Source organism: Glycine soja, chromosome 3 (assembly GCF_004193775.1).
Source record: "Glycine soja cultivar W05 chromosome 3, ASM419377v2, whole genome shotgun sequence".
Taxonomy (NCBI): Eukaryota; Viridiplantae; Streptophyta; class Magnoliopsida; order Fabales; family Fabaceae; genus Glycine; species Glycine soja.
Genome location: NC_041004.1, coordinates 39,270,060 through 39,287,505, shown reverse-complemented (window position 1 = coordinate 39,287,505; position 17,446 = coordinate 39,270,060). Strand labels below are relative to the sequence as shown.

The following is a 17,446-nucleotide window of genomic DNA, read 5'->3' as shown; positions in this document are numbered from 1 at the left end:
CTTCTGTTGTGAGTTTTAACTTTTTTATTATTTTCAATCTTTAGAAAGCTGTTGTAAACTATAATAACGTGAAGTCAATACCATTTTTATTCAAAATATCAAAATACTATCTTCATCAACACCCAAACCGGACCTTAAGCAACCAGATTGAACTACATCAACAAGAATGAAAAACCCATTTTTTTTTGTTTTTAGAATTAAGAGAAAAGTGTTCTAAAAACAGTTAAAAAATCAACTAAACTCCATTTTATTTTATCCCAACAGATTTTGCTTTTAAATTTATATATACTTTTTTTTTTAAAAAAAGTAAACACTTACTACCATCCCCACGGGGGCAAAAATAATTAAATTGAATCAGACCATTTTTCAATTTAAAAATGTCTAAAAATGGTTAAAATTTAGTAATAAAACATAGAAGAGGGAAACAAAAACAAAAAGGCGCGAACTCTCCCGGGCAACGTCTTTATTTTACTTTTTCCAATGCTTCCTTTGCCGTCTTCACTCACCAAACGAAACTCCAACACTATGCAACATTTTCACCCGGAACCCCTCATCGTTCCCACCGTCTCTTCCGACGCAAATCGCGGCGGCAAGAAACGCGGCAACTACAACTGTGGCCGCTGCGGCCTACCTAAGAAGGGCCATGACTGCTCCAGCAAGACCACCCCCACTCCCACCTCTGCTTCTACTGTCACCCCTTCTCACTCCTCTTTCTCCGCCGTTTCCGCCTCCTTCCGCCCGTCGTCCCACCTCCGCCGCGCTCTCTCCTTCGACGAGGATGAGACCGGCAGATTCGATCCGTCGGAGCCTGTTGACGCGTGGCCCGAAGAGGATGATCTGGATTCGTCTGGTTTGCCGGGGAATCTTTTATGGGAAGTTTTGAGGAGACTGCCGCCGGCGGGGCTGTTGTCGGCGGCGAAGGTGAGCAGAGGTTGGAGGGAGATGACGAGGAGTTTGTGGAGGGCAGCGGAGGAGTTAAGGATTAGGGTTCCGGCGTGGGCTCAGGTGGGTTTTGTGTCGTCGATTTTGCAGAAGTGTCCGGGGATTGTGAAACTCTCTCTTAGAATGGAAAGGTCTGGGGTCAATTTTCTTCTTCTTTAACTTAAATTAAAAAAAATGAGATCGAACATGTAAACCTTTAAACCTGCACCACTATGCAAGATCTTTGCAATTGGTAAGATGTGATTTGATTAATGGATGAGGAAAAGGACAAATCCGAAAGCACACGATGCTATAATTTGAACAGTGAACTGATGGAAAGAATATTGTGCTTAGAATGGACTAAAGGACAATAATTTTGTATTAAAATTGAGATTGTAACTTTAAGCCGTGTTCGTTGTTGTTTCAGTGACGTGGATTCCACGATGCTTGCTTGTATTGCGTTCTCATGCCTGAATTTGGCATTCTTGGAGATCTCGGTCTCTGATACTGCAGTTAATCGTATCAGCGGGTATTAGTCATGTTCTTGCTCTTTGTTTATTTCTTTTCGTTTTAAATTGGAAAGTGGTTTTTCTAGTTGTTGAGCACTCGAGTTTGCAATTTGTGTTAGAAAAAAAATTGAACAAGTGATTGTGGTTTGATTCAGTGACACAAAATTATATATAACTTGAATTCGTACAACTTTTTGTATTTATATCTTTGTTCTACTTTATAAAATTGTTTCTAATTAGGGTTCGGAATGTCAGATTTTTTTACATCTATTGAAGATGATGATTTATTTAATACTTGCTAATTTGGTATTAGTGGATTGATTATGAAAGTTTATGTTTGCAAGTCGCGTTAAGGTTCTTTCATGCCTTGTTTTTAAAAAAAAATGTTAAGGTTCTTTCATTATAGATTTTGGTTGATCGAGAGAAATGGCATTGAAAGAAATAATATAAAAAAACTGAGGTTAACATGTACTTGATAATATTTTGAAAATAAGTTAGAAGATTTAATTTTGATTAGATGGTAAAATAAAATTAAATTTGAAGTGTAAATATGGATATATTTTATGAGCCTCATGCTTAAAAGTTAAAATTGTTTTTTTTTTTTTATTGTTGAAAGGTTTGTAAATTTCATTTTTCTCAGAATTCATAACTTTGGCCACAACCAAGCTTTAAACAATTTGTAGTAGTATGCAAGCTTAACCAGAGGATGCCACTTTTTGCTGATTAATTTTGCCTATTCTGCAACACTAACAATGCAGGGTTGAGTTAGCTAGATTTGTTGCTGATAAAAAGAGCCTCAAAAGCCTCAAGATGGAAGGTTGTTCTAACCTTGGAGGTTTTGTTCTTTGTTCTTCGAGTCTTTCTACCCTTTGGTTGTCCGATCTGTACTCTCTTTCTAAGATGGTGATTAACTTTTCTATCTTCTTTTAATCTTGTGTGATGTGATCAATTTCTTAATTTGATATATCCCTTTGATCTTACTCAGAGTGAAATCTAGTTACTAACAGATACTCTGAAATGGTAGGTCTTCAATTGTCCTCAGTTGAGAGAGATTTCATTGGAGTTTGCTCACCGAGAAAGTGACAGTACTGATCTTTCAAACATGGTTCAAGGTTTGGGAAGAAGTTGCCCGAGGTTGCAAAACATGCATATATCTTCAATGCGGCTTTCTCATGCTGCTGTGCTTGCTCTTACTGCTGCTAAGTTAAGGTTTGTCTAAATCTTTACTATAATCCATAAATTCCAGTCATTATTAATCTCACCTCAAGTTTGTACTAGACATATACCCCTTTATATGCAGAGAGTGAGTGAGCACAGATTTATTTCAGATGTAGGTGTTGACATAATTTTTGCTTTATAAATATAATATTTTTTATTAAATACTTTATGTTTGTTTCCTACAAGTTCTTTAAGCAGCCGATAGTATTTTCATTTACATGAGACATTGTCTTCCTCATTCGTTTTTTTGTTATATTCCATGAAGCACCAATATTGTCATTTGTTTCATGTATCTGTATCAGTATCTAATACTTTTGAATACTTCATCGATGCCAGTAAAGGATTCAAGCTTTAAAACAAAATTATGAAATTCTAATAAAAGCATGTATAATATAGAAATGTAGAAGTATTGTCCCTTGATGAATCCAGAATGGAAACTCTTCTCTTTATGAATGATCTCAAGAAAGGTTGGAGTTAATACTACAAATAGGAAGTGATTTATAATCACAATGATTTATACTTGTTATTTGGTTTTTAGAATTACAATTATATATTTATTATGTTTTATGAATTTTTATCGTAAATACGCATTATACATGTACTGTATCTTATATATTTTTGCAAGTATCTAACTCTAATTGCCATATCAGATAATAGTATAGTATCTATGCATCATAGGTTGTATTTGATTTTTTACTGCTGCAACATCTGCCTTAATGATAAGATTGACGAAATTTTGTTGGTTCCACTATTAGTGGGCTGCGAATGCTTTCACTTATTCTTGGATCCGAAGTCACTGATGCATCGATTGCTGCAATTGCCTCAAGCTATCTAAATCTGGAATTGCTTGATCTCAGTGGGTATGTCTGTTTCCAGTCTAGTTTTCTTTGATGTTCTATAGGAGTTCTGAAAATAAATATGCCTTGGAAAATGGGAACAATTAAAGTTCTGTAGCAACTTGATACAGTACACGTTATAAAGAAGTGGAAAACTGGGAGTAGTAAGGTATAGTTTGAGAGTGGATGAGTGGCCAAAATGGATCCTCCCCAGCCAACTCCGTCTTTAGTCAAATCACAGAGGTTCATTGTATCTAAAAGTCTACAACCATTGGTTAATTAGTTACATGGGTTATTTTTAATAAAGGTTGATCAATTTTAATGCATAATTTGGTCAATGTATTTTTGGAAATTGATCAATTGGTCATCACCTGCCTCACCTAGTAGGATGAGGTTTTGTTGTTGTTGTTCTTGGTCAATCTCCAATAACATTGACCAATTTTCATGTCAATTGATTAATTTCAAAAATCATCGATAAAGCTTTTAAAACAATGATCAACCTTGTGGTTAATTGACCAATTGCAAAATAAATTGGTCAATAGCTGTGAACCATTAGATGCAAATAAATTGATCCTGCAATGAACAGAAATTTGGTTGGTGAGGGGCTGGTGAGATTGTTGATTGGAGAAGATCTAGATTGAGCGTGTGAATGTGTTACCTGTTTCATGAAGTATGCTTAATGGTTTAACTAATATCGCAGATCCAGTGTTAGTGACAGTGGTGTTAGCATGATTTGCAATGTGTTCTCTGAAACATTGACAAGACTCCTTCTCGCCCTTTGCCCCAATGTGACTTCAAGTAATCACTGTTTTATTTATTCAATTACTTCACCAACTTTCATTTAGTTTGATTTCTACCTTCTAATCATCTGTCTCTCTTACATTTCAGGTGGCATTCAATTTGCTACGGCTCAATTGCCACATCTTGAACTTATGGACTGTGGCATGACCATATGTGAACCTAATTCTCACCATCCAACTGCTGATGAAAATAACCGCAAATTACAGAAAACATCTAGTACTAATCTACACCTTACAAACCAAAAGTTAATCATCAAACATAGCTGTTTAAAGAAACTTAGTTTGTGGGGATGCTCAGGCTTGGATGTAAGTTTTATTTGACTAAACAAGTTTATTGAGCATGTTTTTTCTCATGCTTCTAATATTTGGAATTTCTTTTTTTGAATTAACATGCAGGCCTTGTATTTGAACTGCCCACAACTCAATGATCTAAATCTAAATTCTTGTAGAAATTTACATCCAGGTAGTCATTTTACGCCCATGTTCTATTGTCATTATCAGCCAAAAATTTGATGCAATCATAAAGGATTTCCTTAATGATTGATCCTTTTCCCCTTATTTTGTACAGAGAGACTGTTGCTTCAGTGCCCCAGTTTAGAAAATGTGCATGCATCTGGTTGTCAAGACATGTTAATTGAGGCCATCCAAAGTCAGGTAACAAATCAGTTCAGTTGTTTTCTTCCTATGGCAAAAACACTCAAAAGGGTCACTTTTACATTTTATTTACCAAATAGGGGCTGTTTTGCAATTGTTTACCTGGGGGGTCTGTTTTTTTATTACAAAGCGCCCCCCAGACAGGCGCTTTCATGGAGCACGCGACACGTGACACAGTGCGGCGCACGAGGCAGCAGGAGGGTAGCGCCCCTGACGCGGGCGCGTCTGGTAGCGCCCTGCCACGGCCGCGTCTGGTAGCGCCCTGCCGCTGGACGCGACTGGTAGTGCCCTTGACGCGGGCACGATCCAGACGCCTATGTATTTTTTAAATATATTTTAATAAATTAAGCTGATTAACGATTAAATAATTTAAAAAAAATATTTGACATGTACATAATAAATAAATAGTTATCACTTAAGGTTTATAGAATACTTATGTCAACATTTAAAATTGATCACAAAAATTAAAATTGTTGATTTTTTAAAAGTAAAAAATAAAATATCTCCATTAAAAAATAATGGGACTAAAAGTACAAATATAAGAGAATAGAGGAACAAAAATTGTATTTTAACAAAATTAAACATTTAAATTAAAAAAAAAATACATGCCCCCCTTCCCAGTTCCGTTGAGTCTGGGAGAAAATGTATTTTTTTAGTGGGTCTAAATCTAATTTCTTTTTTTCTTTTTAATGTTAAGAGACGTTTAAACTCAACCAACGTATTGAATCAAATCAATGTTTTACTTATCAATTCAATGAGTCATCTGTTATATGCTATAAAGTTCCAAAAGATCATAACTTTTTTTTTTTTTGAAGAAACAAAAGATCATAACCTGGAAATTTCATATTTTATAAAGTTATAAAATTCATATTATACCATAGAAAACTTAATTAAATGACAATTTAATTGAGTTTCGTCGTAAATTAGAAAATTTAATTAAATGACAAATATTTTTTTAAATTATTTAATTGTTAATCAGCTTAATTTATTAAAATATATTTAAAAAATACATAGGCGCCTGGGTCGTGCTCGCGTCAGGGGCACTACCAGTCGCGCCCACGCGCTGGGCACTATCAGTCGCGCCCAGCGGCAGGGCGCTACCAGACGCGCCCGCGTCAGGGGCGCTACCCTGTTGCTGCCTCGTGCGCCGCGCTGTGTCACGTGTCGCGTGCTCCATGGAAGCGCCTTCCTGGGGGGCGCTTTGTAATAAAAAAATAGACCCCCCAGGTAAATAATTGCAAAACAGCCCCTATTTGGTAAATAAAATGTAAAAATGACCCTTTTTGGTGTTTTTGCCAAGTTTGTAATTCTGTATGCCTTTTGAGATGGAAACTTCTGTTGTCACTTGTCAAAGTAGCTTATAAGCTACTAGAATGGCTTATCAAATACTTGAAGAAAAAGTTACAGCAGTTAATGAATAAAACATGTTTTAACATCAAATGTTCCTTTCCATGCTTGGTTGTGATTTGTTTGCAGGTTTGCAATGCTTTTACTGATATGGAAAACCCTTCACCTTGTAAGCGTTTACCTGATGGCTCCAAAAGGGTTCAGGTTCCTCATTTGGTTAATAGTGAGGTAAGCTAAAAGAAATAACAGATTATGTTTTAGAATAATTTGGGGCAATTTTGTTCTGCTCAAGAAATGAAAAGTTGAAAGCATGTTAGTAGGAGATAGGAAGCTATCTCCATACCATGCCGCACTGTGGCAAGTGGCTTTCTGGCATCTTAATAAATAATTTCATCCAAATTTTAATTTTGTGCAACAATGTTATGATAGGATCATGTTCTGTAAAGTGAATCAGTGTGTTGTTTATCCCCCATATAAATGGGAAGGGGATTCAAAACTTGCGTAGATTCCTTGTGCTATGCGTTGTACTATTGGATAAGAGGATTTTATTTAGACTTGAACCTCAGCTTACAATTTTTTCTTTTTGTAGCACCTAATTTATACAATTTTGTTTCAATGTGCAGTCGCCTGAGGATGAGAAGAAGCAAAGGAGAAAGAAGAGACGTCTTTGTAATGTTGTTGTGGATTGAGTTGATTTGTAGTCTATGCAGTGTGAAGGACAGGATATGGACGAGTATAATGGGTCTTACCTAGGTCTTGTGTCTTTCTCTCCTGATGTCAACTGCAGCTGTTATAGATTAGGGGAGATAATTGATCATTGTATATTTGTATTAATGTAATCCCTTGAGACTGGCTTTATATATTTGCACGCAATGTCTTGTACTTAGAACTCGACTAGGCACTAAACAAGTCAAGTTAGGTTCTTGAATTGGCTCCCATGAACATATAAGGTGAGAACTGTATCTTTGTAAAATATTCTCGCTTAGAATTTTAGTCTGCTCAGCAGTTTGTCATTCTGTTCTATGATAATTTTTGGCTTGCTACCACATTTTTTAACCAAATTTTATATATTTTCCCCCTGAAGCTATTGATCAGGTCTACAAGTAGTGTCAATATGGCCGCGTTAATCGGCCGTGTATATTTTAAATGGCTTCCTTCCTATAGTCAATGAGACTGGAATTCAATATGCAGATAGAATATATTATTTTTTTCAGGCTACATAGCATGTTTGAATTCCCATACTCGGCAGCTTTGATTCACATCACAAGCAAAATAGTTGCTTGAGTTTGTTTTGACAATATAATGCTTCATGCGTGGATCAGAAACGCATAAACAGTTAAACAAACATGCAGATAATGTGCCATTTGGAAACAGCCGTGACTGGTGAAGTGCCTAATGATGGTTTAAATTTAGATATTTTTATATACCTTCTCAAATTAGCTGACTGAGACCCAAAAGTTTAAATAACTTTTTATCCTTATTATTTAATTTCCTTCTTCTTTTACTTTAATTCATGATGTTATATGTTTTCATAAAATTGTAATTTTTTATATAAGTTTTTCTTATATTCAAAATAATTTTAAATTTGTTTTCAGATTAAAACGAATTAATTATTTTGAAGGAACAGGTAAAAAAAACAAAATTATAATTCCCGTTGCCGAGTATCGAACCGGTCTATTTCATTAAGACCCGTATTAATCTTGCATCCAACGCGCAACTAAGCACATTTAAACTTTTTAGTATTAAAAAGAAAAAAATATCGCCGTTGCCGGGGATCGAACCCGGGTCACCCGCGTGACAGGCGGGAATACTTACCACTATACTACAACGACTTGATGATGATTGTTTCAAAGAAAACTTATTTAGACGTTCACAACTTCAAGAGTGAATGGTTCTTTGTGAGAAGCGTGAAGCAGTGTTGTTGCCATGGTTGAACTTAGAAGACGTTTGATATCGAGTAAATGGAAGCAACCTTCTCTTCAACGACGGCAAGAGGATATTGGAATCTAGCACTTGCTTCGCCAGGTCTGCTTCTTTTAATTTTTATAATGATTCTGAACAATTTGCCAATGGAATTTCTTTTCGTATCAACATTCCCTCTTCGTTCTGCCAGGTTTTATCTGCTGAAAAGGAACAAGTTCACGTTGTAGAGGGAAGGTATAAGGTCTTTCGTGTTATAACTTTCAAGTGTTTTTTAATCTTCATATATACTTTTTTTCTTTCCTTCAATTGCAAATACAAAATGAAGATAGGATATAAATGTCAAGTTTGTTTGTGGAGTACGGTGCAGCGAACCTATTATTCATACCCAAGTTTTGCTAATCGTTTTAAGGGAAATGTAGTAAGAACTCTATATAGAATGCCACTTTTCTTACGTGATAATGATATAGACACTGAATCTGTGTCTTTTTTTTCTTGTCCACAAAGAACCATAGTTATTCAAACGCATGTTTAGCTGCCATCGTTGAAACTTATGGAGCTGTTGATTCCTCGGGGAAAAAAAGAATTAGGTAAACCTGAAAAAGCAGCACGCAAAGATGAAAATAGCATTGAAATTTGTCTATACAAAGTTTTTTGTGGTAGAATATGAATAGGTAGTCTGAACTGAGTTGATATAGTTACATCTGTTGTTTGCACTTTGCAGCCGTGTTGATGAGTTATATGATACATTGGTTACACGTCTTCTGCCTTCAGTGTCAGTGTCATCAAATCCTAATCACAAGTAAGTTCTTGTTTGTGGAATTGTTATCCACTGTATGATCCTGAAGTGTTATGAGATTGTCATAATTAAAGTATGATTTATTACTTAACCTTTATCTAGTTATCATGACAGGAATTTTTCTCATTTTGCTTTATAATATAGTGACCAACAAAATCCTGTTGTTATGAAAGCTTCAGTTAAGTGGGGCAAAACTACTATTTTGATGATCTTTTACTTGCCATTTTGGACTAGATTTTTAATCAGAAAAACATCTGAAGTTATCTTCAATTAAATGTATGGCTCCTATACTAGGTCAATTATTATATGAAGAACTTGGACTAGTAAAGTAGTTGGATCTCCCTCTATTTTTGGGAGGTTGGTGAAGCAAAAGATATCATCTAATGTCCAAAAATTCTACCGGCCTTTTTTGTGCTATTCCATTTATATTCATGTTAATCATGATTTCTATGATACTGCACAGGCTTTTAGTTGGGCTGGCTGGTCCTCCTGGTGCTGGAAAAAGCACTCTAGCACATGAAGTAGCCAGACGTATAAACAAACTTTGGCCAGAGAAAGCTTCTTCCTTTGACTCTCTGGTTGAACCTCCAGATGTTGCTATTGTGGTTCCCATGGATGGTTTTCATCTTTATCGTTTTGAACTAGACGCAATGGAGGTTAGTGTCCTTCAGTTGCTCACCATTTTTTGTTATCCACATGAAATTTTATTCTGAGTTTATTTCTTTTCATTATTCTTAGTGTTGATCTAGAGTGATAAGTTAGAGCAATCCATCAATCAAATGTACTTGAAAGTACAGTAAATGTATGATCTGCTGTGATTTTCCATGTATTCAAATGATTGGGGTATGAACATCTCATGATATTTTTTTTATTGATCTTTCCTTGGAGATTGAAATGAGGCTACATTCAGATCATTGGGAGATTAGAACATACATTATGTCCTCTGTGCAAAAAATAAAAATAAAAATTCTATTTAGTTAACTACATTGAGAACACCGTATAAATACTCATGAACTAAAATCCTTATTTATTGTCGATAGCATGAGGAATTATAATTCTGACATTCTAAGTGATGTTTTTGATAATAGAATCTCGAGGAAGCACATGCCAGAAGGGGAGGTAAGGTACCCCTTTTTATATTACTCATCAATTTCAGACATTGTATTCATAAAAGACCCGCTTTGTCTTTCAAATTTGTGTATCAGCTCCCTGGACATTCAATCCATTGGGACTACTTACATATCTCAAGAATCTGAGAAGTCATGTAAGGCTTATTAAATTTTTTAAGATTTAATGTTGTTGTTGTTGTTATTATTATTAAACATGGCTCAGAAAAGTGGAAACTTTAGAATTGGTTTATTGCCTTGACTATGTCTCTCAAATTATATGGATTATGTTTATGGGCAAATTCTGTGTGAAAGCTGGGGTGCACAGAAAGAGCAGTAAGCATCCGTGCATTGACATGACGGAATTCTTATCTGCTTTGTTCTGTTGCATTTTGGTGAAATTTTTTTTTCAGGGATCAGTTTATGTACCATCATTTGACCATGGTGTTGGGGACCCAGTTAAGATGTGGTCCACTCATCAGCATTTTATAAATTTCTGACACAAATTATGATATATTGAACAAAAGTAAATGATGAAATATGATTCAAAATGTAAAAACAGACATTGCCATCATGAGGTCAAGCTAGGGGCAATGAAATCCAAATTCTCCACCATTATAATATGCTTGTGTCTATATTTGAATTTGTCACGTAATCCGCTGTCTTTTAAACTTTTTGAGGCCAATCTATAGCAGTACTAATAAGCTGCCTCAAGTGGTAAGCCGAAATCCAGCTGATCCCATTGAAAATCTACATGTTCAACAATTTTGTGATGAGTAAATGTACTAACTATAATTGAACTTTATGGTAGTTATATACATGTAACAACTCTAGCTTTTAAGCCCCAGGCACTCATTATTTTTGTTGTTCATTATGTTACTGAGAACTTCTGTAAAATTAATGTCAATAGGCAATAATATCTTGTGAATTTTTTCTGTAACATTTGTATTCTTATTTTTTTGCTTATCTCTAGTTATCTTTGTCTTTTTACAAATCAGAATAATTGATTTTCCAAATTGTTGCTTCTTGCTACATTGTCACCTTATTTTGGTTTTGAGATATATACTGCTGCATGGACAGATTCCTTTGTTTTCTTCCGTTGTGTAGGCTCAAGGTTGTTATTGTAGAAGGTAACTATTTGCTCTTGGAAGATGGGCAATGGAAGGAGATATCTTCTTTGTTTGACGAGAAATGGCAAGCATTGATTTTACCAAGGCATATGTTTCTTCATATATTTTCCTGTTGGCCTTTGTTAAGATTTGACTGTTGGAACTGCCTAACAAATTATAGTAGATAAGATTTTTATGCTATTTTTTAGGAAAAAATAAAAGTCATGTTGACTGATAGGATAAAGCAGTTTTGATCCTATTCTCTAGGCATGATTTTTAGTGGTGTTATCTTTCTGTTAGTGATGTTATCTTTTTGTTAGCAGTTACTATCTTTTCCATGCTTTTAAATACGTTGCTTCATATCAGAATAAAGTAAGCCTTTGCAGTCTCAATTTCTTTCTTTATGCTCCCTTTTATTGTTTAATATTTTTGCCTACTCTTATTAAAAAAAAAAACAACATATTGGTATCTAGAGCTCTTATCTTTAAGGGATCTGTGAGTTGAGAGAAATCACAATGGAGGGAGAAACATCATACACAGCAGGTTCACCACCAATTTTTGATGGTGAGGAGTACGAATTATGGGCTGCAAGGATGACGGCTCATCTTGAAGCTTTGGATCTTTGGGAGGCAGTAGAAGAAAACTATGATGTTCCTGAACTACCTTTAGATCCAACGGTGGCTCAGATGAAGAATCATAGAGAAAGGAAGACCAAAAAGGCTAAGGCTAAAAATTGCCTTTTCTCTGCTGTGTCAAAAATTATTTTTACAAGAATTATGAATTTCAAGTCTGCCAAACAGATTTGGGATTATCTCAGATCAGAATATCAAGGCTGTGAAAGAACCAAAGACATGCAAGTACTCAACTTGGGCAGAGAATTCGAGATGCAGAGCATGAAAGAGACTGAAACAATTAAAGGCTACGCTGACCGGCTGTTAGGCATAGCAAATAGAGTGAGACTTCTTGGGAAGGACTTTCCTGATGAAAGAATAGTGCAAAAAATCCTGGTCACTATACCCGAGAAGTATGAATCGAAGATATCAGCATTGGAGGAGTCTAAAGACCTGTCAACCATCACCTTGGGAGAACTCATAAATGCTCTACAAGCCCAGGAGCAGAGAAGAATGATGAGACAAGAGGAGGTGGTACAAGGTGCGTTTCATACGAAAGCACAAAATTCAAGAGGTGGCAAAGACAAGAAGAACAACAAATGGAGGAACGAAAAACTAGAAGGCTTCAACAAGCAGCAAGGTGAGACCTTTCCTCCTTGTCCGCATTGCAAAAAGACAAATCATCCTGAAAGAAAATGTTGGTGGAGGCCAGATGTCAAGTGCAGAAAGTGTGGCAATATGGGACATGTAGAGCGAATATGCAAGTCCAAATCAGAGGAAGCAAAGGTGGTTGCGGAGGAACGAGAAGATGAGCAACTCTTTGTTGCAACATGCTTTGCCACAAGCAATAGTTCCAGTGATTCATGGTTAATAGACAGCGGCTGCACAAACCATATGACCAATGACCTGAACCTCTTTAAAAAACTTGACAAAACCATTGTTTCCAAAGTAAAAATTGGAAATGGTGATTTCATCTCAGTCAAGGGAAAAGGGACTGTTGCTATTGAAAGCTTGACAGGTTTGAAATATATCTCTGATGTCTTATATGTGCCTGACATTGATCAAAATCTACTTAGTGTTGCTCAGCTTGTAGAGAAAGGCTTCAAAGTTATATTTGAAGAAAATTGGTGCTTGATCAAAGATGTAAAAGGAAAAGACGTATTCAAGGTGAAAATGAGGGCTAAAAGCTATGCTTTAAATCTAATGGAGGAGAAGCAAATAGCTTTTTCAAGCATGGCCACCAATGTTGAACTATGGCACAAAAGGCTCGGACACTTCCATCTTGCTGGACTTTTATACATGCAAAAACATGCCTTGGTGAAAGGTGTGTCAATGCTTGAAGACAAGTTAGCCGATTGCATGGCTTGCCAATATGGTAAGCTAGTCAGAAAACCATTTCCTCAATCAACTTGGAGAGTAACTCAAAAGCTGCAATTAGTTCACACAGATGTTGGGGGACCTCAGAGAGTATCATCTTTAAATGCATTGGTGGAGAATCAAAGTGATTGCAGGTTGCAAACAATAAGGTCTGACAATGGGAAGGAATACAAAAATGATGTTTTTGATAAATTTTGTGAAGAAGCTGGCATTGAGCACCAACTCACCGTACCTTACACCCCACAACAAAATGGTGTGAGTGAGAGAAAAAATAGAAGTATCATGGAGTTGACAAGGTGTATGCTGCATGAAAAGGAGTTGCCAAAGGAGCTATGGGCGGAGGCTGCAAACACTGCAGTATTTTTGCTGAATAGACTACCTACAAGAGTTCTGCACAAAAAAACTCCATTTGAAGGCTGGTTTGGTTACAAACCAGATTTACAAAATCTAAAAATCTTTGGTTGTGTTTGTTTCTCTTATGTTCCACAGGTTAAAAGGGACAAACTTGATAAAAAGGCAGAACCCGGAGTTCTCATTGGATACAGCAACACCTCCAAAGCTTACAGAATTTTCCAACCTCAAAATGGGAAAATTCTTGTGAGTAAAGATGTCAAATTTATGGAAGATCAACAATGGAGTTGGGATGAGCCAATAAGGAAGCAGCTGCCAGAAATTCCACAGTTCCTAGATGATGATGTAGATGACATTCATGTCAGAGGTACAAGATCTTTATCTGAGATTTATCAAAAGAGTAATGTAGCTGTCCTAGAACCTGCAGAATTTGAAGAAGCTGAAAAGGATGACAAGTGGATAAATGCTATGAAGGAAGAGTTGAAGATGATAGAAAAAAATGACACATGGGAGCTAGTGGACAGACCTCAACACAAACAACCTATAGGGGTAAAATGGGTTTATAGAACCAAACTTAATCCAGATGGTTCTGTAAATAAATACAAGGCCAGGTTGGTGGTGAAAGGCTATGCTCAGGTGTTTGGAGTGGATTTTTCAGAAACCTTTGCTCCAGTTGCACGTCTTGATACAATTAGAATGCTACTTGCCTTGACTGCACATAAAAGGTGGAAAGTTTATCATTTAGATGTAAAATCTGTCTTTCTAAATGGTTACTTGCAGGAGGAGATTTATGTAGAGCAACCTGAGGGGTTTCAAATCAAAGGAGAGGAGCAGAAAGTTTACAAGTTGAAAAAAACATTATATGGTCTTAAACAGGCTCCTAGGGCCTGGTACAGCAGGATAGATGATCATCTTCAAGATCTTGGATTTGTCAAAAGTCCAAGTGAGGCTGCATTATATGTGAAATTGGTAGATGCAAATTTAATCATTATTGCTGTCTATGTTGATGATTTACTTGTGACAGGAAGTGATGAGAAACTCATAAAGGAGTTTAAAGCCAAATTTGAATACTTGAGACAAAAGCTTGGAGTTTGCAGTTCCAAAGTCAAGGAGGAGTGTTAAGATTTGACTGTTGGAACTGCCTAACAAATTATAGTAGATAAGATTTTTATGCTATTTTTTAGGAAAAAATAAAAGTCATGTTGACGGATAGGATAAAGCAGTTTTGATCCTATTCTCTAGGCATGATTTTTAGTGGTGTTATCTTTCTGTTAGTGATGTTATCTTTTTGTTAGCAGTTACTATCTTTTCCATGCTTTTAAATACGTTGCTTCATATCAGAATAAAGTAAGCCTTTGCAGTCTCAATTTCTTTCTTTATGCTCCCTTTTATTGTTTAATATTTCTGCCTACTCTTATTAAAAAAAAAACAACAGCCTTGAAAGTTGTATGTTAATTCTGTTATGAAAATTCAGCTTTGAGCCTGTGACACTGCTTAAAAATTCTTCTCATGAAAGACAATCGTATGTTTACTGAATTATATATTCAGCTTAGATTAGCTTGTGCTTGTTTCATGTGCATGCCATTATTGTTATTAAATAGGTATTTGGTTTTCGAACCCTAAGTTGATAGAGGTGCCAATGGCTAGAAATACTAGGGCCATTGATTCACTTCGAGGTGTTATCTCAATTTTTTTTCCTTTCTATAATCCAATATTTAGCCTAGTCTTTCACTGGTTAAATTGTAAATAAATTTTAACCACGAGAGTGTATTCAGCTAAGAAAACTATGATATTAGTATACCCTTATGTTTGCTTCCTTTTTCTCATTCTACAGGATGTACTGTTTACCAAATACGTAAATCTTCAGTTTTGTTTGGAATTATATTCTCACATAGCTGAATAATTGTTTTGACATGACTAATAGTAACTTTTCTAGAGCGCCATTATTGATAGAGTTCATTTAAATCTCAGTAACGACTTCTAGTCCCCATCACTGGCTTATGTTGTCCATCTTTCTTGCTAAGAGGTGGTACTAAAAACAGGTCATAACTTGCATTTTTTTTCAGACCTACATAACCTATAAGACTGGGTCTATTGGTCAATGTTGTGGAATGACACTTGCTAGGGCAATTTCAAGATCCGTAGAAAATGGCTTGGTATCTATCTAAAAAGATGCAACCTAATCTGATAGCGATTTCAGCTTTTGCAACTTAAAGAGAATTGTCAAGGATACCAGTTTTTCTAATTTGTTTGTTCCTGTTTTGTTCTAGGTATATTGATATTGACATTGACGAAGCAATGCAGCGAGTTTTAAAGAGGCATATTTCAACTGGTATTTTCTAAGTTCTTCCCCATAATATATTATATCAGCTTTCTCCGTAGAGAAGGCATATTGAATTTACTTGTGATTTTCGTTTCCTTCGGCATCTATAGGCAAGCCTCCAGACATTGCTAAACAGCGGGTAAACTTCTTATATTTTAACTTGTGATGTTTGTTTTTCTGATTATTTCTGCCCAGTCGAGTGTTGACTATATATATTTGATCTATTTTTTGGTATTGAGTAACACACTTGCATTCAACATAAAAATTTCTTGATGCAGATGGAGAACAACGACAGTCTTAATGCAGAACTTATAATGAAGTCCAAGAAAAATGCTGATATAATAATCGAGTCAGTTGATTTCTGAGGAATCTGTTTGTGCCAAGTCAAGCCCAAGGAGAGTATTATAACCTGAGAAGGATGTCTCACTGTCTGTCTGTAATAAATGATTTTTCCTTGTGATTTTTCAGAGTACAACAGATTCTTAGTGCATTTTTTATTTTCCTCTGCCATAAATTTAATTTGTTAACAGCTCAAATCCTAAAATTATCCAAGGCCACAGCTTTAGTGTAAGTGCAGATACTTTGACAAGTACATACAAGACATGAGAGCCACTGCTAGCTCAGATTTTGGGTGTCGGGGGTTCTCAAGTCACTGATCTCGTTTTCTGTCCTTTCAACTAAAAATATAACATAAAAAAAAAAACTAAGAATGTTAACTTTTAGAGTAGATTTCTTTAACCTCCTTTTTATTTTGCATTATTTAACACATTTTCTATGTCGAAGATCTACACAGTTTTATTTTTATATAAAACTAATAAAAATCTTTATTTGACTCATTACATAAAACTTCTTTTATTTTTTAAACAATTGTGTATAAAATTAAGAACTACCCTTCTTGATGTAACCATCTACTTCTAAAGTATTTTATGTCAAACAATGTTATACAATGAAGATATATGTTTGGGGAAGAGGTCTAGGAGGAGGGGGCACCAGAAGAAGGCTTCAAGCTATATTGAAGGATTTGGAAAGCTTCTTAAAGAGGTCTACAAAAGGACATGGGATTAAGAGATTGCATGAAGCTAATTTTCCAAGGCTCAACCAAGAAATGAACATGTTGCCTTTGCAGAAGGAGCTCCAAGCTTGCTAAGCTAAAATCAACTAGCCCCTTGCTCGCTTAGCAAGCTCAAACACCACATTTGCAAATTGGGCCATTTTATCTGTTTTGGCATGATTTTTGTGTTTTTAGGCCACTTTAGCCTTAGTTAAGACCTAATGATTTTCTAAACACATAAGCTAGGCTCAATAAAGTATAAATAGCCTTTCATTAGCTTTTGCAAACAACTTTGAATCGTCTTCAATGAAATTAAGCATTCAATTAAGTGATAGCTTGAAGTTTCTCTTAGTTCTTCACTGGAATCTTCGATTATTATAAAAGTGAAGAAGACTAAAATTGGCTGTAAGATAAACATAAGATTGATATTTTTATTTATAATGATAATCAATGAGGGATACAATTTTATAACTTAATTGTTGTTAATAATAATTGTACAAGTGTCCTCCTCTAG

The 17,446-nt window shown here is 35.5% G+C and overlaps 2 protein-coding genes and 1 non-coding gene across 3 annotated transcripts; 2 read left to right on the top strand and 1 right to left on the bottom strand.

Moving 5' to 3' along the window:
* The first annotated feature begins 434 nt into the window (after window positions 1-434).
* LOC114406896 (F-box/LRR-repeat protein 17-like) lies at window positions 435-7,341 on the top strand. The gene is made up of 11 exons (XM_028369745.1): window positions 435-1,073; window positions 1,349-1,450; window positions 2,189-2,333; window positions 2,455-2,639; window positions 3,404-3,508; window positions 4,185-4,282; window positions 4,373-4,590; window positions 4,681-4,747; window positions 4,853-4,938; window positions 6,415-6,513; window positions 6,909-7,341. The coding sequence occupies exons 1-11, from the start codon at window positions 481-483 to the stop codon at window positions 6,972-6,974; spliced, it is 1,764 nt and encodes a 587-aa protein (XP_028225546.1). The 5' UTR covers window positions 435-480; the 3' UTR covers window positions 6,975-7,341.
* Window positions 7,342-7,631: 290 nt separating this feature from the next.
* Window positions 7,632-16,480, top strand: LOC114405259 (ATP-dependent kinase YFH7-like). The gene is made up of 12 exons (XM_028367870.1): window positions 7,632-7,673; window positions 8,296-8,310; window positions 8,399-8,442; window positions 8,930-9,007; window positions 9,468-9,660; window positions 10,093-10,123; window positions 10,210-10,268; window positions 10,524-10,591; window positions 11,218-11,304; window positions 15,829-15,890; window positions 15,992-16,020; window positions 16,160-16,480. Exons 1-12 carry the CDS (start codon window positions 7,632-7,634, stop codon window positions 16,244-16,246), a joined length of 795 nt encoding a protein of 264 aa, XP_028223671.1. The 3' UTR covers window positions 16,247-16,480.
* Window positions 8,046-8,117, bottom strand: TRNAD-GUC. The gene has a single exon. It is a non-coding gene; the product is annotated as a tRNA-Asp (tRNA).
* Window positions 16,481-17,446: the final 966 nt, after the last annotated feature.

Excerpts from the sequence above, each read along its gene's own strand:
- LOC114406896 (XM_028369745.1), top strand. The coding sequence starts at position 481 with ATGCTTCCTTTGCCGTCTTCACTCACCAAACGAAACTCCAACACTATG. Across the intron at positions 2,334-2,454 it reads TGTACTCTCTTTCTAAGATG|GTCTTCAATTGTCCTCAGTT; the intron begins GTGATTAACTTT and ends CTGAAATGGTAG. Across the intron at positions 6,514-6,908 it reads CTCATTTGGTTAATAGTGAG|TCGCCTGAGGATGAGAAGAA; the intron begins GTAAGCTAAAAG and ends TTCAATGTGCAG.
- LOC114405259 (XM_028367870.1), top strand. The coding sequence starts at position 7,632 with ATGCAGATAATGTGCCATTTGGAAACAGCCGTGACTGGTGAA. Across the intron at positions 15,891-15,991 it reads AAAGAGGCATATTTCAACTG|GCAAGCCTCCAGACATTGCT; the intron begins GTATTTTCTAAG and ends CGGCATCTATAG. Across the intron at positions 16,021-16,159 it reads CAGACATTGCTAAACAGCGG|ATGGAGAACAACGACAGTCT; the intron begins GTAAACTTCTTA and ends TTCTTGATGCAG.